The sequence below is a fragment of the Melanotaenia boesemani genome, chromosome 5 (genome assembly GCF_017639745.1).
Source record: "Melanotaenia boesemani isolate fMelBoe1 chromosome 5, fMelBoe1.pri, whole genome shotgun sequence".
NCBI classification, from domain to species: domain Eukaryota; kingdom Metazoa; phylum Chordata; class Actinopteri; order Atheriniformes; family Melanotaeniidae; genus Melanotaenia; species Melanotaenia boesemani.
Genome location: NC_055686.1, coordinates 27,046,384 through 27,066,898, shown reverse-complemented (window position 1 = coordinate 27,066,898; position 20,515 = coordinate 27,046,384). Strand labels below are relative to the sequence as shown.

Here is a 20,515-nt window from a genome sequence, read left to right as displayed (position 1 = left end):
CGGGAGGGAGCACTGACTGGAGCTCTGGAAGGTACACAGATGTAAATGTGATGTCCGGCGGGCAACCAGACGGTCGCTGTATGAAGCCCAGAGCCACTGGGAGGCACGCTGACTGGAGCACTGGGAGGCGCACTGACTAAAGCTGGAGTACTGAAAGACAGGCACAGTCAGGAGTAGAGTTTCCGGTGGGCGACCGGGCAGCTGGCCAGACGGGAGCTCTGAGAAGCTCAGTAGCGTCCACCTCAAAGCGGGCCTAGGTGCCAGAGGCTGAAGAGAAGCCATCTTCTCAGCAGGGTGAATTACGGACCACAGTGGGGGAGCGTCTCTCACCGAGACCCCCTTGGGGCCAGAATCCAGCAAACAAGGAACCAGAGGCTGAAGAGGAGCGTGCCGCTCGGAGACCCCCTCGGAGACTGGAACCACTGGTGGGAGAGGAGCGTCGTTACCATTGACCTCCTTGGAGACAGGAACCAACAGACAGGAAGAACCAGTGACTGGAGAGGAGCGTCCTCCTCGGAGACCCCTTCCGAGAGTAACACCACTGGCTGGCGAGGAGCGTTGTAACCATAGACCTCCTCGGAGATAGGAACCAACAGAGGCTGCGTGGGCCTGGGAGCTAACATCAGACCTTGAAGCACCAGGCTGGACAGTTTTGCTAGCTTTGGAAGCTGCGGAGCCGGAACAGACCATTGCTTGGGCGTCGGAGACGGACCCGGAGTAGATCGTTGCATCGGTGTTGGACGCTGTAAAGCCGGGGAAGACCGGGGAGCAGGTGTTGGAGTCTGCAAGACAGGCGCTGACCGTGGCTGTGGCGTCGGACGCTGTAGGGTCGGAATTGACCGTTGCAGTGGTGTTGGATGCTGTAGAGCCAGACAGGACCAGGGAACCTGAGACGACCCTGGAGATGTGAGCCTGGGAGCAGGAGGCGACTCTGGAGACCCTGGCCTGGAAGCTGGCGGAGAAGCTGGAAACGCTGGCGTGGAAGCCGGTGGAGATGCTGGAGAAGCTGGCGTGGATCTCAGACTTTCTTCACATACAAGGGAGTACACCACCCATGCCTCTTTTACCAGCTCAACCAGACCCGGGAAAGTGAGCAGAGCTGGCTGGCTTCAAGCTGGGTGATTAAGTCCACAGCCACACGTAACCTTTCAGTGGGCCCAGGGTAATGAGCCATCTTGTCCACGTAGGTGTTCAATGTGGTGTGGACCACCCTGAAGTCCTTTGGGGAAAGGAGGACCTCCAGGTCCGGCAGCAAGTCCTCAAAGATTTGAATTCTTCAGCACATGTCTTCGGTGTAGGTTGGACCTTTATCAAGACTGAACACAAGGTATAGCTCTTACTCGGACAGAACAGAAGGAGACGGTTGGAGGGACAGGAACCAGGAACGGAGAAGGGGTGTGTACATGAAGAACGTAGGTTTAAGGTCCGACGAGGACTGAGGGCAGAACTGGGGATTATAAGGACTGGGGGACAGGTGTGACTGATTAGACTTCATGCAGATGAGCAGATCAGGACCAGGTGTGGAGAATCTGAGTAGAGCTGGCAGAGGACTACCAGCCCTGGCCAGGTGAGGTTGTAACGTATATACATATATATATATATATATATATATATATATATATATATATATATATTAGGGCTTTAATGCTTAATTAATGCTGTTAATTTATTTAATCGCGCGTTAAGGCTTTTTTTTTATTTTTTTTTTTTTGCTGGCCTCTGGTTTTGATGACAGATCAGACATGGCAGAAATGTCAATGCTTCTCTAAGAAACAGAAATGCACAACACTCCTCCTTTACTCATGATGATCAGCTCCCTAAAGGACGATCAAGGATGCAATTGACCAAAATGAAACTGATGGATTAAACTGTTTAACAAGTTTAATCTTAAACTTACTTACTGTGCTGAGAACTTTGGTTTCTACATAACTTCTCAAGTCATAATTTAAGTTTGCAGTTTAGTTGTCACACAAGGTTTGGATTTTTTAATTGGATTTAACTACAGAAAAATTTTATAATAAAGTTAAATCTTCATCACATTAAACTTCAGTCCAGTCATGTTATTGTAAATATCACTAATAGGTTAATGATACAATAATATAAACACTAAATGATAAAAGAAATATTTTCCAAGGAAAATTTCCAAACCTATGCATGATCACTGATACATTTATTGAGATGAGCTCAAGTTTGTTTGATGTGCACATTTTTTTTTAGTATTAAACAGATTTTAAGATCAGTCAGGGGATTCAGAAAAAAATATACCAGAATATTTTTTTACACCATTTTATTGTTGTGACATGTTTCATAAAAGATGGACACATTCAGAATAGAGAAGAGAGAAGAAATAAAGAAAATCTGGTGTCCCTCAACTTTTAATCTATTAAATTAAGAATATTTGCTCAAAAAAAAAAGAAAAAAAAATCAATTGAACAGAAAGAATATTAAAACAACCGAGGTAAGTTTGTCAAATATAGTAGCATTAAAATGAAAATAGTTATACTGCTGTTGTGAAGAGATAGATGTACTAAAATATGAAAGCAACCTTTTTTCATACAAAGGTTAATACAACAAAAAGGTGAAAAGCAGGAGACACAAACTAACTGAAGCTGTTCAATTTAAGAAAAACACTAAAACAAAATATACAACTGATGAATCTCCAGGTGGCACAAAGCCCACACAGATATGTAGAGAAACATTATATTTTTCTCATTATAATGGATTGGTCCTAAATAAGATACTAATTCAGAATGTAGAAAAGAAAGGAAAAGAAAAAGAAAATAAACATTCACATCCTCGGCTGTTTCATAAAAGCTAGTCTCACTCCAAGGCCATCAAACAGAGGTTTAGTTATATATTATAAAACACTGGATAAAACATGCAGACTTTGTCTTTGTGAGAGGGTTTCACTTCTTTGACATTCTAGGAATTAGCAGTGGTTGTTAAGGCTCCCTTTAAACTCTGCATGAATCAGAATGAATTATATAACCTGTGCAAATATAACTATTTCCAAGTTGATCTTTTTAAATCATTTGTGTTGTTGTCCTCTGGACTCAATACAAGCACAAGTTGCTGTAATATTAATATTCTATATGATCAAAAACAAAGAAACTATCAACAAGAACATTATTCCAGGATTCCAGATGACAGCAGGATGGTTCCAGCAGCTGGTACATTGGCACAGAAAGATAATGCTAGCAACAAATAGAAAACCACCACCCGAAGGATGACTCCACCATGCTCCTTCAGGTCAGTTAAAAGACCACGAAGTTGTTTAATCATTTTTATGAACCACTACATTTTTGGGATTATCACTTTTAATCCCCTCGCAGCTGCTACTGCTACTCTCAAGACAAATTTGTTCTCTGCTGCTGATCCTGTTACTGAGGCTGCTGATCCAGTTGCTGCAACTGTTGATCCAGTTGTTGCAGCAGCTGCATCCTGTTCCTGTTGTTGCAGCTTCTGATCCTGATGCTACATCTGGTGATCCTGTTGCTTCAACTGTTGATCCTGTTGCTGCAACCTTTGATCTTGTTGTTGACGTTGTTGATCCTGTTGCTGCAACTTTTGCTGTAGATGTTGATCTTACTTCTTTGACTTGCTCTTCTTTCTTAATAAATTCTCTTTCCTCTTCTCCAGCTTCTTTTGCTTCTTTTATGTCCCCTACCTTTGTGGCTTCATTTTCCGCTGCTTCATTTGTTGCTTCTGCTTCCTCCTTTTTTTCAACTTTTATGTCTGATTCAGTTTTAGATTTGTTTATTTCTTCTGCTTTAGATTCTGTTGCAGCTTCTAGTTTTTCTCCCTCATCTGTACCTGTTGAACGTCTTCCAACCACTTTTTCTGCTGTTGTTTCTCCAGAGGTTTCCTGCACAACTCCAACAGAAAGTCCAAAGAAAGCTTCTGTCACTGCGTCTCCTGCAGGCCCTGATAATTTTATCCACATATTCCTGCAGGCACTGTTGTTAGCTTCATTTTCAGTCTCTGCTTGTGGCAGATTTCCCACTGATGTGTTTCCTGTTTCTTTCTTTGCTTGCAACAACTTGTTGGTGTAACAGCCTCCTTTGTTTTCCATCACTACCTTCTCTATTGTGTTGAGCAGCTGTAAGATCTGCAGCTGGTTGCAGTCTTTTTCTTGGTTGCGTCTGTTATCAATGACATGATATCCACCGCTGCATTTCTTTACCAGATCACTGAGACACTTATTATGATCCACAAACTCCTCGATCTTCATTCCCTCAGGAAGCTGGTCACCAAGAATGAAGACAACAGCAGCATATTTAAAAGCTTCTTCTGAGAACAGTTGGCATGTTTTTTCAATGGCAGCCTTCTTCTGCTTAGTGAATTTCTCAACTTTGAGCACAATCAGAAAAGCATGAGGCCCAGGAGCACACTCTGTGATACCCCTCAGGATCTCATCCTTCAGGTCTGGACCAGGAGTGTCAACCAGCATAATTCTTCTTCCGTGAACAGATTTGGCCTCAACTTGACATTCCCTTGATCTGCGGCATTTAGGAGGTTGATTTATCTTGAACACATTCTCTCCAAATATGTTGTTTCCCAGGCTGCTTTTCCCAGCCCCAGCTTCCCCCAGCAACACAATCCTGTATGATTTTAGCACTAAAAATAAAAACAAAACATTGTTGTGTTATATTTATTGGTGAATTTGTTGTTTAACTGGTCAGTCCTGGCTCTGAAGCAAATATGAATCATCTCTAACTATGTTGTTACCTTTGATGCACTTGTGAGTTCCAGCTGGACCTGGAATAACGATCCTTTGTGGGACTACAGAAGCAAAATGACAGAGTGATGTATGCAGTATAGGTTTAGTACAAATTGCACATTTCAGTTTACTTTTGGAAAAGCAAGGCATGTTTTTATGTATAGCACATCTATCTACAAAACTATTCAAAGTGCTTTAAAACATTAAAAGCTTTACAGCAGGGTGCAGAAAATTATTATTTTAGCAATACAGTGTTAGAGTCACAGCTAATTACACCAATATGAGCTCAGTCAGTGCACTACATTACTTAGAGGTTTAAATAGAAGATGCTGTACTTTACAGACACTGCAGATAATGAACACCTCTTACCTCTTTCTGTTTTAACCTTTGATGTCACTCCTTTTCCAGGCTCTTGTGCATCTCTTCCTTCAGCTCCTTGCCCTGGTGGTGTGGGCATGAATGCATTGTAAACACCTACTTTTATATTGTACTCTTGTTCTGTCTGTGCACTGTTGGTGGTGTCTTCTGCTGGTGCTTTGACCTCTCTGTCCTGCAAAACAGCAACACCTGACCCTAAGAAAACCTCCCCCAGTCCTCCTGCTGCACTTCCAGTTAACTTAAGCCATGGGCTCCTTGAAACTCTGATTGTCTGCTTGTTGTCTGCAGATGCTTGTTGCATCTTGTGGCTTTTTTCCATCACCATCTTGCTTCATCTGTTATGCAGCTGATATAAAAAACAAGAAGAGAGACATGTGGAAATTATTAAAATGACTGATATATTTATGATGGTATTTTTTATTTATTTTGAAGAAAAATAACATGAATAAACAACAGAATAGTTAAAAAAGAAACAGTTAAAATAGACTACAAATAGAGCAGAATGATGTAATAACTATATTTACACATCTCTTTATGAGATGCTTCCTGTTTGCGTCACATAGGAATGCATTATCACTAGAGGCCCTGTGTAGTTCTTAAAGGCATGCCTATGAAACAATGCCATAACACCACATACAGAGAGTAGATAGATGTCATAACGATGTCATATTATTATGAAATTACATTTGTAGAATAAATGAAAACAGATTAAAAAGTGTCAAATTAGATTGACAAATACATAAACATTACTGTATACGTCTGTAGACGTAAAATCCTTTATGATTTGTCATTGCTTTTTTTGTTTCTTCTCTTTTTTTAAATGCATGACAGGGTTAAGGAGACTGACCTTAATTTAAAATGTCTGTTTTGAAAAGCCCTTTCGTTTTTCAATTTTGTCTGTCTGCAACTGAGTCCAACACAGCAACACAGAAAGTGACACCCAAATTTTAATACTTGTAATGGTCTATATTGTCAGATAAAACTATTAACATTTTTTCCAACTTTGACAGTGAGCCCATGTACGTACCTTTAATTAATGTTTCGAAAAAGGAAACAGTATCACGAACATATCATATTGATTTGTTTGGTTTGCAATTAAATAATCATTTGTTGCTCTCGATACCATTTGCCCATACTGAGCTGGGAAGAAGAGCCTTTGTCTTCTCTGCCCCTTCTACATGGAACACAATGCAAGATGACTGGAAATGACCAGAACTTATTTCATTGAATGACTTTAAATCCAGACTGAGAGAACTTTATTTGTTAATTTTTGTAATTGATACTTTTTGCTGCCTTTTGGCAAGGTTTTCAATCTTAATGAGACTTTCCTGGTCAAATAAATGTTAAATAAAATAAAAAAAATAAAAATAAAATAAAATCATCTTCCTGATATTTACAGCCAGATAATTAACACAACAACTGCTTCATCACATCCAACAAACATGATTCATCCTGTCACACACGTGGCTGCTGAGGAACATTTTACCAATAAGCTTCTACTCTTTTCTACTTGGTAGAGTTGTTAGACAGAAATGCTGTAGGTTAGTATCCTTAACTTACCAGCTACGATGTCAGAAGTGGGATTTGTGAAAGTCCAGTGGTACTGCCTCTTATTTTCAACACGCAGTCTATATTTATGATGCTTTCACTTTCTGTAGGACTTGTAGGGGCGTTGTTAAACTCCCTTTTGTTTATTAAAAGGTTTAAAGAGATGGACAGACAAACAGCTATCTTTAAAGATGCACACTGTAAAAAGTGGGATTGGGGTGGAATAATATTTATTAAATAACTAGAAAGAACTGATATTCAATAAAAACAAATACAGCACCAATCAAAAGTTTATTGTTCTGGTTTTTAATTAAAAAAGGAAAAAAAAACACTCACTCCTGTGTCTTTATATTTATTCACACAAATCCAAAGAACTAGAGCAAATGGATAAACATGATTGATAATCACTTTGAAAGCTGTGGCTGCAATGAATTGTTAAACAGAAGATTCTTGTTTCTCTCTTAAAGAATGGTCTCCTGTATTCTGTGCTAAAGGGGATGATAAAGGGAGTATTTACACTTCCTTATAGGAATCATTTCATCATGGCTTCCGTTTGTTATGTCACTGTTAAGGAAGGTTACAGAATGAATAATTCGACTATGTCAAGGTTAAAACTTTGGTTTAAAGGTTTAAAACAGATTGCAGGGATAATTAGAGAACTGCTGTAATTTGATGTGTTCATATTACAACTTATTTTGTTTATTGGCAATCAGTTATAAACTAAACTGCTGTTCTAAACTGTATCTTGTCTTGACATTAGAATGAGAAACAGGTTACCGTTTCCACAACACATTTTGTATATTGTAAGAATAATGTAGTAATTTGTCTTAAGAGAGAATCTCCTCATGTAAAAGTGAGTCTGACACAACCCAGAAAACAGAAATTGAAACCCATATTTTAATACCAATAAACAATATATAACGTCAGATTACCCTACACTCTGGCAGCACTGGATGGCCGGTGCCTGGTGGGGTCAGCGCCTGCTGATCTTGGCCCACCGGGGCCTGTACCCAGTAACCGTGGGGGCCTCTGGCTGGGGCGCTCCTCTGCCACCCTCTGGGTGGGTCATGTGATACGTTTGTCATATGTCTTTTGATTTGATTATTATTTAGGAACTCTTGATAACTGGCAGCTTTGTTTTCTGTAAAAGCTGAAGGAAATTCTCTAGTGTGTTTCTGTACAAGTGTAGCAGTTTGTTGTCTGGTGATAGTTTGGATTGAAGGGTCGTTGCTTCTATCTGTTGTGTCTCCTCTTTCTGCTTTCTTTGTTCCTTTTGTTCTTTTCCTCCTTTTTCTGTCCCCTCCAGTCAGGTCCAGCAAGATTCCATAGATTCCATAATGCAAAGTCATTAAATAACATTAAATACATGAATAAATGAATCCGATTTTCATGAGGAGCCTTATTTCCTTAAACCTCCCCTTGGCAAAGCAAATTTGCTCGGCAGAACACAGCAACCAGACTATCATTTGGGTTGCTATGATACTAGACAGGACAGGTTAAAAAAATAAATAAATGAATTTTAATGGTGTACAGTAACCAGAGCCAAAACTCCAGCTTTTTGTTTCAGTGACTTGTCTTCTTTGTTTTACTTTTGCTTTGTGGTATTAAACATGTTTCTAATTTCCTCTTCAGCCAGCTCAGAAACAGCATTCATTTGTCATTCTGATAGAATCTGCTTCGACAGCTTCAAAATGCCAAATAACACGTCCTACTGCTGCTACTTCTGGCACTTTCCCAATATCTGGGACTATTCCCTCACCTTTTAGTGCTGTGACAACTTTAATGACCATTACAGGCGCACCAAGCAGAGCTCCCAACAACATTCCTGTTGTAATGCCTGCAGCATTTTTGAGAAAATTGTAGACTTTATTCTTTGCCTTAATTATGATGTTTTCCCACAACACATTTGGTGATGAGGACTGAATGAGTTCGGCCTTTACTAGAATTCTTCTCTCCACTGCTTCTAACATGTCATTGGTGTAGTAACCTCCATTGTTTTGGTTCATCATCTCTGTTACTGTGTTCAGTAGATTTTCTACCTGCCGCTGGTTGTTTCTGTATTCATCCTGCTGGTTGTTGTTCCAGTATTTGTTATCAACCACGTGGCAGCGTTAATGCACATATTTAATGTGTTTTAGTTCTTCAGTAAGGCACATTGTGACATGTTAATGCAATAATGCTACACTCAGTATATACATTAGTAGTAGTACAGCAGCAACTGAATTCACCTTTAATTCTTTAAGGTGCTCCTTCTCAGGTTGTGGATTCTTTTTTCATTCACCGTTGCTGTCTTTATGCCTATATTTTATTTTAATACACATGCAGGATACAATCTGTTTGTTGTATGTGGTTGTGGAAAAACACCAGATTACATGCATCCATTACATTTACATGTAGGTAAAGTGTAAAATGTAAGAAAGCAAAAGACAAAGTGAAAGACTTGAAACTTACAAATGAAAGTTGAATTAATGCTGATAAGGCATTTTTAGTCATTTATTACTTATCATTCAGAGAATCAGCAAAATGAAAGAAATGGACAAAAGAGAGAAGACAATTTCACCAGCTTTTCTTGTGGTTCTTCAATTTAGGATAGAGAATGATCAGCATGCACATCATACTGAATGTAGATGTGTAACAAAGGACCTCTCAGAGACAGATCAGGTTCACTCAAGAATTTGATAACAAACGTGGATATCAATAGGCAGCTTACTACGGAGGCAAAGGATTGATGAAACTCATAAGTCCAGACAGCAGCCAGGTGAGTCGAAGCCACGAAGGAGGAAGGTCCAACATTGCTGATACGAGGGCTGACAAGGTATGAGTGTGGAGCAGGGCTGTATGAAGCCAGGTAGGGAATTGGATGCAGGTGTGATCAATCAGTATGCAGGAGATTGACGGAGGTGAAGCCTGGATGTGGGTGTGTCTGTGGCAGAGCCAGGTCCAAGTGTAACAAGTTGTCTGTGTGAAACAGTGGTGAACATGATCTAATACTTTTTAACTATGAGTGGAGACAAATCTTTTTTTACATCATGAACCTTTGAATATAAACAACAAATTATATGTTACAAACATACCAACAAATACCAAACAACAAAATAAGAAGAAAAAAAAATGTCTCAACTCACCTTCCATGATCTCAGAAATCTAAGAGATGATTTCTGGGAACTTTTCTCTGCTGTTGCTGTAACTTCTTCAAATCACTTCACCCAGATGAGTGTTACACTCAGTTTACCAAGTGACATGTCACTTAAAAATATCATGTTAAGCTTAATATACTGACTGTTTGTCTATTAGAGATGCTACTTTAGACAATATAAACAATAACTCATTCATCTCATCTCAGGAAGTTTTCTACTAATGTCATCTAATATATTTACTGTAATGTAAAGAAAATCTTTCTTTTTATAACAACTTTCCTGGTGTGTTTGTTTTTATTGTGCAAATATCAGAGATATCAGATGCAGTAACAGGAATGTTTTTATCTTATGTAACGGCTGGCTGGACGTCGTCCATGTGGCTCGTTTCTGTCCATGTCTTTTCCTCCACTTCTACAAGTCCTCATGCTGCCCAGTCACCACTCAGATTGCTGTTGTGGCTTTTACTATTTTCAATTCACCGATTAAAGATGAAAATTAAATCAATTTAAAGAAATCATCCATTTTAATTTGTGGTTTGACAAACATGGCAGCTGTATTTAAAATCAGTTTCTGTTGTTCAAGTTGATGTAGTTTTTAAGGATAAAAAAAACATTTAGCTAATGCAGATTTAAGTGTAGTAACGAGAAGCAACTAAAAAAGATGGCAACTCAACTGCTGTTTTTTTTACTCTGAATGTAGCATTTCATTAGATTGTATGGATCATTATCTTAGTCATGACATTCAACAGATTTTCTATCTGTAGCTGATGTTTCTATGTTGGTTCTTATTCCAGTATTTGTTATTAAACACACTGCAGCAACCATCACGTTTTTAAAATGAAAAATGAAAATAAGATGGGACAGTAAAATACCAGAACAAAGGATTAAAAAAACAAGGTTTTTTTTATATTTTGTTTTCTTTTGTTTTCTTTTTTTATTTACATAATCTACAGAATACTTTTCAACAATTTAAAGGAAAAATCTAGTTAAGGATGAAATAAAAATGGTAAGCAGAGCAATTTTTATATTTAAGGATGACTTCTGTTTTGAAACCTTGATGTGAAATTTTACAAGTGACATTCTGCAGAATTAAGTATTAAAAAGGGATTAATTCTTTTGAACAGTTTCCTACAATAACTTATCTTAGTTATAAAATGTTTTGTTCTTGTAAACAGATCCTGCTGGCCTTCATTTTTCACTCTTTAATTTCAAGATTCATTGTCCTCGGTGTGGAGAATTTTACAAAAGAGATCTGGAGCATCAAATAATAGTTTAATTTTAAGAGTCCTACTTCTTAAAAGGAAGGTGTTTTCTTCTGCAGAGAGACATATGACATCGACACTGGGACAGACAAAACGTTCCTCTTCAAAGCATCATTTCATGAGCAAGGACCACGACACAACATTTATGGTAAGATGAGGTTGATAAGGCTCATGATGATGTAGTGGGTATAGGAGACTCAGGATGAGGGTATCACCAAGATTTCACCCCCTCCCTCCTGAAAATAAATGGATTAATGACACAAAGAGGAATAGGATAGGTTAGAAAAGCAATAAGGAACAAAGAGGAAGAGGGACGATGAGGAGATTAGGGACGGGGAGGAACAAATGAATTGATAAAGGAGATGAAAGGAGGATGGATGAATGGATAAATGACCAAAGCTAAGCAACCTGTTCATTTATATACATGGAGAAGGAAACTTATTTACTTACTGACATGTGTTACCTGCTCAGTTGTTTAACACAAACAGTGGATCAACCAATCACAGGCAGCAAATCAGTGTTTTTAATCACGTAGACATGGTCAAGTCGACTTGCTGAAGTTCAAACTGAGCATTAAAATGAGGAAATAGAAGGATTCAAGTGACTTTGAACATGGCATGGTTGTTGAGCTGGTCACATACAACCATCTCTAGGGTTCACTGCCTGCGCTGGTGGCTGTGGATCTGGTGGTCATTCAATTACCGGAAGGTTGATGGTTTGAATTTTCCTCCCACAGTCATCTAATCAATTATTATCACAGAGAATGATCTGAAAAAAATAGCGTGCAGGTTCTCTAAAAACTGAACACAGTATTCTCTACCTGAGCTCCTGACAGATGAAAACTCTTAATTTATTTTTCTAAAAATATAACATTTTAATTAAATAGCATAGTAAAGAAAACAAGGCTGATATTTTAATATTCAGCCGAGTCTCTATACAAGAGATTATGTCACCTTCAATTGAGAGAAGGAGGCAGAGAGGTGGAGAAGGAAACCTGAAATCCCCCTCTGCTTTATTCTGGTCTGTGCTTCCATCTAGAGGCTGGTGAGGTGTAGTTAATGGCATTTTTGGTGAAACCTACATTTTAATACCAGCTAGTGATCTATGATATCTGATCAAACTATCAGCAACTCTTTGGCAGCAAATACTCCCAAATTTCCCAAGTTAATGCTCCAAACATGTGAACATTTGATATAATCTCATGATGTCACAGCCAGATGATTAACATCTGCAGCTGCATCAAACAGGACTCATCCTGTCACACAGGAGGCTGCTGAGGAACATTTTAACAAAACATAAGCTTCCAGTCTTCTCTGCTGCCACCTGATGTTGACAGTTAGACAAAAATGCTGTTAATAAGAAACCTTAACTTACCAGCCTCAATGTCTAGTGTTCGGTGGTAATGCCTTTTGTCTTCCACTGACATGATATTTTTAGTTTACTTTCACTTTCTGTATGACTCATAGAGAAACTGCTCTGCCCTCTTGTGGTAATGAAACATAAATTAGAACAGATTATCACAAAATCTTGGTTTTATTCTTAACACACATGATGACTTCAAGTTCACCTTACTTTAAGTAATTAATGGACTTAAAATTGTTTGTAAGTAGGAACTTGGGGGGTAAGGTTTCTTTTCTAAAACTATAGTCAGACTACAGATCTCTCTATCATGGTTCAGCAGAATTCTTTTTAAACACAGAGATGCTCAGTAACTGGAAAGCAGTCACATCACACTGCCTAAATGTAAAATGTAAATGTAAAATTCTTTCATTTTCATAATTAACCAACATTTTAACAAGTGAACTGTAAATTTATGTCTACACCATGTTTTCTAAACACCAAAACTATGGTGAAAGGTGGATTATTGCAGTTATAAGTTCAGTTTTTAGCTGAAAACTGCATTCGTCATGAGTGACATGAGTTTTTGTTTCTTTTATTTATATATTCACATCTAAATATATTATTCATAAATTAAACAAAACAACAGCATTTATATATATATATATATATATATATATATATATATATATATATATTATATATATATATATATATATATATATATTTAACTCTTACTAACAACAAGAGAAACCTTTTTGTGTCGACTTTGTGTGACGACTTATTGATCAACCACAAAGACAAAATAAAAACAGATTAAACAAAATAAAAGTGAAAAGTTTTACACAGTGAATTACCTCTTATGTTTTGCTAATAGAAGTGAACAGAATTTATATATACATATATATATATATATATATATATATATAATTTAAAATTACATATTAAATTGGGTAAAATTTACAAGTGTGGTGTGGCTGCAACACTTGTACCAGTTAGAGACCTGTGTTAGTAATTTCTCTCCCTCACTATGTTGCTAAGAATCTGTAGTCTTCTTTCATTTCTAACAAGGAACAATGTGTTTCTTTATATGCAAAGTAAATTTTTATTTGAGTGTGCAACATAGCAAAGCATTAAAAACACAATTATATGTACATTTTACTTTTGTATAAATGAAAATTGATAACAAAAATAAATAGCCTCATTTTTTTTGTTCATTTGGTTTTTATTATGTCAAACAATTCAATTTACAACTGTAAATGCAATATCAAGTCACTAATGGAGGTTAAGAATTTCTACAAAGCTTATAAAGGTTTTAAAAAGTAAACCAGCACCACATCGTCTGCCTTGGGAACAAGTTTGTTGCCTCTGGGCTCTCGGGCCGTGGACTCATCGCTCTAACCGACCTGGATGGCCAGTACCTAGCTGGGTCAGCAGCTGCCGATCTTGCCCTTCCAAGGCCTGTGGCCCATGACCGTGGGGGACCCTGGCTGGGGCTTTCTTCTGCCACCCACTGGGTGGGTCCGGTGTCGTCTTCGGTGTGGGGTGGCTTGGGTTTGTGCTCCGGGATTGCTGCTGATGGCCCGGGTCTCTGGGCCACCCTTGTTTGCCTCTAGCCTTTGTAGAGGCATGGTCGTATTTGCACGGTCACACTCACCACTCACACTTGCCCTTCCAAGGCCTGTGCCCTATGACTGTGGGGGGCTCTGGCTGGCTCTTTCTTCTGCCACCCACTGGGTGGGTCCGGTGTCGTCTTCGGTGTGGGGTGGCTTGGGTTTGTGCTCCAGGATTGCTGCTGATGGCCCGGGTCTCTGGGCCACCCTTGTTTGCCTCTAGCCTCTGTAGAGGCATGGTCGCATTTGCACGGTCACACTCACTACTCACACTTGCCCTTCCAAGGCCTGTGCCCCATGACTGCGGGAGCTCTGGCTGGCGCTTTCATCTGCCACCCACTGGGTGGGTCTGGAGTCTTCTTGGGGGTGCTTGGGTTCGTGCTCCGGGATTGCTGCTGAAGACCCAGGTCTCTGAGCCGCCTTAGTTTGTCTCCAGGCTCTGTAGAGGTGTGGTTGCATGTGCACAATAACACTCACCACTCCTCATCACTGATCACTCTTCATTCCTCATACTCTGCATGCTGACAAACTCCCTGAGTTGTCCAGTTAGTTTATACACTAAGAGATATACTTCTGTTTGTTTGTTTTTTTTTTTTTTTTTTGCTGTAAGTAGGATCTCTTGTTCACTGTCAGCTCAGTTTTTTTGTAAAAGCTGTAGGAAACTCTATGGTGTGTTTCTGTAAAAGTGTAGAAGTTGGTTGTCTGGTAATAATTTGGATTGAAGGGTTGTTGCCTTCCATCTCTTATATTTTTGTCTCCTCTTTCTTCTTTTTGCTTTTCTTTTTGCTTCTTTTTACTGTCTTCCTCCTTTTTCTGTCCTCTCTGGTCAGATCCAGCAAGATTACATAGGACAGCAATGATTCGGCTTACTATGATGCTGAACAGGACAGGTAAAAATAAATAAATAAATAAATTGTTCCCAATACCCTAATATTGCATTAATAATAAATATTTACAAAGTATATTATATAGACAAATGCTACAGTTGTAATGTTTATATTTGTTTTAGTGCAAGGGTGTCCAAGTCTAGTTCTCGAGATCTACCACCCTGCCACTTTTAGATTCATCCCTTCTCCAACACACCAAAATCAAATTAATGGCTCGTTACCAGGCCTCTACAAAGCTGGAAGACATGTGGGTGAAGAAATTCATCTATTTCATTCAGGTGTATTGTAGAAGTCATGCATCTAAAATTTGCAGGACAGCAGATCTTGAGTACTGGACTTGGGCACCCCTGCTTTAGAGACATCTACAAAGACATGCTTCTTTTTAATGAAGAATTCTTCACAGCTTTCTCAGGTGTTTTGGTATTTGTCTCCACAAATTTGTTCCAAAACGTGTTGGCTTTATTTAAGATAATCTGGGCTTTTTGCTTGACTGCATCTGCAGCCATTTTTGCTGCTTCCAGTGGTGTTTCTGCTCTTTTAGCTGCATTGTACCCTATAAAACCACCTCTCAGTGCTCCTGCTGCAGCGAATCCTAATGTTGGTCCTCCTCCTACTGCTACTATCCCTCCTCCTCCTCCTACTGCTGCTGCTCCTAGTCCAAGTAACCCACCTCCTACAGCAAATGCTGTCTTTCCTGTAGCTTCTCGTAGCTGCACTGGCTCTGGAGAAGTTTTTAAACCTGTGAGAATTATTCCACCCATCACTACAACACCAAAAAAAGCACCTAACAATGCACCTGTTCCAATACCTGTTAATTTGATTAGGAGTTTTTTAAAGAATTTAACTTTAGCCTGCTGTCTGATCTCATCTTCTGACAGGTTTCCTTGGAGCAGCCTAATGTGCTCTTCCTCTTCCTCTATTTCTTCCTCTACTAGTTGCAGCAAATCATTACTGTAGTATCTGCCATTATTTGCCGTCACCATTGTGCTTATGGTGTTTAGAAGCTCTTCTACCTGAAACCGGTTGCTCTTGTACTCATCCTCAGGTTTATTGTTCCAGTGTTTATTATCAACGATGTGGCACCGTTTGCCACATTTTTTCACCAGCTCACTTAAAAGCTTGTTCTGCTCAACAAGCTCATCAATTTGCTGCCCTTCAGGGAGCTGATCTCCATAAGTGAAGACCACTGCAGCATATTTTAAAGCATCATCAGAGAGGTATTTGCTTATATGTTTGATGACAGCCTGCTCCTGCTCTGTGAACCTTTCCAGCTTAAGCACAATGAGAAAAGCATGAGGCCCAGGAGCACATTCTGTGATGCACCTCACTATCTCAGACTTCAGATCAGGCTCAGACATGTCAGTGTCGAAGAACCCAGGAGTGTCAACCAAAGTGATTCTTCTTCCATTGATACCTTTAGTTTTAGCTACACACCTTTTGGTTTCTGAGTTAAAAGAATGGTTTACTGGGAACAGATTCTCTCCACATATGGTGTTGGCCAAGCTGCTTTTCCCAGCTCCAGTTTTTCCAAGAAGGACAATCCTCATATCCGAATCTGGAAGACAAACATGTATAAAAGTCAGGAAGATATATTTATTTTATGTTCTTTTCTCTTTGCAAATATATCTATTCATGTTCCCTAATAGTACTTATATATAATCATGCTCCAGATTCTCAATCTTTTGATGATATTATGCTCTAGAGCAAGGCTTTCCAATTCAGTCCCATGAGGGCCACAGTCCTCTTGAAACACATTGAAGCAGGGACACATTGAAAACCTGCAAGACTGTGGCCCTCGTGAAAAAGGGGTTAATAGCCCTGCTACAGAGCAGTGGTTCGCAAGCTTTTTGAGCCACAACCCCTAAGACAACACAAGTTCATGTTTGCGACCCCCACGCAACGACTTAGTGATTGATTGTGTGATGTATCAAATAGTTCATCATGCAGCATCCTCTAAATCAGGGATGACCAACTCCAGGCCTCTTGAGCCAGTGTCCTGCAGGTTTTCAATGTGTCCCTGCTCCAACACACTTGGTTTAAATCAAATAGTTCTCCAACAGCTTGTTTCTAAGGTAATTTAGTCAACTTGAAATTGATATACTCATGGAATGTGTATTATAATTATAATCAGTGTTCATAAAGCTTGTAGTTGTTAGTGAAGCTTTTTCACCCAGTGAAATATGTCTACCTGAGAAACAAGTTTGTCCATGTGCAAAAAAGATATGTATACTATTTGTTTAAAAGTAAAGAATAAAAGGTAAAACAAAGTCTCTTCATGTCACTTTTCAGTCCACCACTTCCCCTTTTTACTATTGAATCTTCCGTTTTATGTATTTTTATTTAATTCATGCTATGGTTTGTAGACTGTCTGGTGTCATATATCGTAAACCATACATATATTTTTATAACTATATTCCTTTTTTTTTAAAATGTCTTTTCTAGTTGTGTCATGGACCATTCAACATATATGGAGAGGTACCTGGAGCTTTTCATTCAGGCTTCAAGAAAAAAAAAAAAAAAAAAAAAAACAACTTTAGGATGTAAAGAAAATACGTAATATTTCATTCATATCCTAAAAATACACTAAATTTGCCAAATCAGCTAATTTACTCTAGAATTTACAGGGTCTAAATACAAAATAATTGTCAATATTATATTTTATTTTCATTAAAATACAGTATATTGCATTAGTCTTGAATTACATTAAAAAACTGTAATTGTGTTGTGGAAATTGTTTGATTCCGACAACCCTGCTGCCAGTATTTTACTGTAAATTAACATTCAGTATACAGCTAAAAAGATCTGGAGGAACAAAGAAGTACATAAAAATTTATTTAGAAATTAGAAGGCAGGAAAGAAATTAAATTAAAGTCCTTTTGAATTATTATATTGCCAATGAGATTTATTCTTTTTTATTGTAACTGTGTGCCCCATCATTTTCTCTTAATGAAGCAAATCTTTTTTTATGAAGAAGAGTCTTTAATTAAGATTCTCCCCAGATTCTGTGTTGGTTCCAGTAAATGGTATTTACTGTATATTGTGCTTTTACCCAAAGCACTTTACATCATACATCATTCACCTATTCACACACACATTCACACACTGATGACAGACGCTGCCATGCAAAGTCTTTCCTCTTCAGATATTTGCACACTCAACCGCAGCCAAAGGAAGTGCTAACTTTCTTTGTCTGAAACTCTCACATTTATACACCTCTCTCCTGTCACACATCTTTTATCTTTAATGTTATACGCACACACATTTTAGGCACACATTGTTCATCCTTGATGTTACACAGACATTTGTGTTCCTCTGTTCTTTCTTAGTTCACTGTCTTCAGTTGATTTCCGTCCTGACTTCGTTACCTGCTAACCCTGCCTGACCAGGAAACTTCCATCTTGCTCAGAAAGAGATACCATCTTAATCTGCTTCCTTCTACAGGATGTAACTCACTTCCTGCAGCTGCAGCTGCAGCTGACTCTCACAATACTCAAAATCACTTCTTAAATCAATGCATTCATTTCTTTATATTCCTAAAACACAGTTAATTGGTGTCTGATCTGATAATGATATTTTATGTCATAGAGTTCAAAGTAAAAGTGATAGGCGGAGCTTCTAATTCATTTCTTAGAGAAGAGAGGTGAGCAGCAGCTGAACTAACACCCAATCTGAGCTGATATCAGCAGCAGTTTTCTTGAGTGAAGGCAGCATGTTAGGATTCATTTAGGGACAACAGAGATTAATTTCATATAGTTTATTCAGCAATCATGACGTATGTGCTATTAATGGACTCCTTGTTATTTTAGGATTATGAAAATGCCACTGTCATCGTATTACCTGAAAAGATGAATGCATCAAACCCCAAAATCTGTAACGTTGGCAGTGAGGAGATTGAGGAGAGGAAAGCAGAGGAACCGGAAGACAGTGAGAGGCTGAGCAATGCTGAAAGTCTGAGTTAGATGAACCAGGACTATGGTCAGAGAAACCGTTTTGCCATTTAGATGTTTAACTAAGATCATATTTATTACCTTTGTATTAACGATGGAAAAAGTCTGCATGGGAACTATTGTTCAAGTCAGCATAAGGGCGTACCAAGATGGTTTGTACATAGTGCCCAGAATTTTGTGCTGTGCCATGTTTATATTGAATTCATAATATGAAAAATAATATTCATCAACTCATTCCATGATTTTAGAAACCAGAGTGAAAATAGTTTGAATCTAAGTGCTCTGATTGTGGCTCCTTTGTCTTTCAAGCCCTGTATGATGCAATAACTAGAGTTCAACTTCTTCTTCCTGTTTCAATGAGCGGTCCACCCTAAACAACGATGGGTAGTGTCAAAATACCTATACAACCATTTTAATGGATTAAATTTATATTTTACTTTTCTAATCATACAAAGTGCTTCACATTTATATTAATTTATTTATTCTACATTCACACACTGGTACTGGTAAGCTACACGTCCAGCCATAGCAGCACTGGGACAGACTGATGGAAACATGGCTGCCAATCTGCGCCAAACGGCCTCTCCAGCCGCCATCTTACATTCATAAACCAGTAATGCCAGCACTGGAGGCAAGATGATGAAGTGTCTTGTTCAAGGACATAATGACAAATTGACTGAAGTCGGATTCACACCATCAACTTGCCGGTTATTTCACTGGGCAGATTTATTTCACTGGGTGAGAAAGCTTCACTTACATCTACGACAGGAATCATTTGTTAACATTTATTTACAAAGTCAAAATAGGTGGGTGCATTTCTCCCATTGTATACCATGTTCTTTGTGGAAGTGAAATGATTTTTTCCAACTATTTTGTTTTAGAGCTTTAAACCAGTTTAAAAATAAAATTATATTTTTAACAATTATATGCATGAACTCACCTTCCATGATTTAAGTCGTGTCCTCTCCCACTCTGCTCTGATTTTGGCTTCTTTGTCGCTCGAACGCTCTATGACACAATGAGAGAAGAGTTTAGTTTCATCTTCCTGTTTCAATGAGTGCTCCACCCACAAAAATGGTGTGTCAAAACACAGATTAAATCATTTTAACCCATTAAGATCTGAGGCTTTTTGTATTGTTATAGATGTTACACTCATATGTAACACCAGATCTAAAATGGGTTAAAAGGTTTTTAACAAATTATGATACATGAAGAAAAAAGTGATTTCTGTAAATACATTACAGAAACCTGTTCTCCATTGTTTGTTATAGACATTTCTATAATCTAGGTCCTATATCATCTAATGTATTAGGTTACATTAATGGTCTGGAATTGCTTATCACCACTAAAGTTGCTTTCATCTGTTAGACTTCAAGTGAACCATAAAGCACAACTTTAGTACTGCTTGACGTACAGAACTGGTGTCAAACAAACTTTATGTTTTGATTTACAATTACTGCCTTCATGCTTTCGGTTATCTCTAAAACCAACTGGGTGATACTCCCAGCTGAGTTGCATATGAGAAAGCTGCTAGAAAAGAAAGTCAGCATATTCAAATTATTACACTTTAACTGGATTAACTGCTGTCACATTTGTAAAAAATATTTATCTCTCTCATTTCTGGCTGTGGCAAAGCTTCTAGGTGAAAACTTTTTTTCTAAGACCAGGAAGAGTCCACCTTTATTC

The 20,515-nt window shown here is 38.4% G+C and overlaps 2 protein-coding genes across 2 annotated transcripts in view; one reads left to right on the top strand and one right to left on the bottom strand.

The window, feature by feature from the left end:
- The window catches only part of LOC121639986 (Fc receptor-like protein 5), a 907,115-nt gene that overhangs the window by 381,668 nt on the left and 504,932 nt on the right, over nt 1–20,515 (top strand). The gene's annotated exons all lie outside the window — the stretch shown is intronic.
- On the bottom strand, nt 13,340–19,840 carry LOC121640030 (GTPase IMAP family member 7-like). Its single transcript, XM_041985702.1, has 2 exons — nt 19,770–19,840; nt 13,340–16,437 (listed from the first exon to the last, which is right to left on the bottom strand). The coding sequence occupies exons 1-2, from the start codon at nt 19,774–19,776 to the stop codon at nt 15,245–15,247; spliced, it is 1,200 nt and encodes a 399-aa protein (XP_041841636.1). The 5' UTR covers nt 19,777–19,840; the 3' UTR covers nt 13,340–15,244.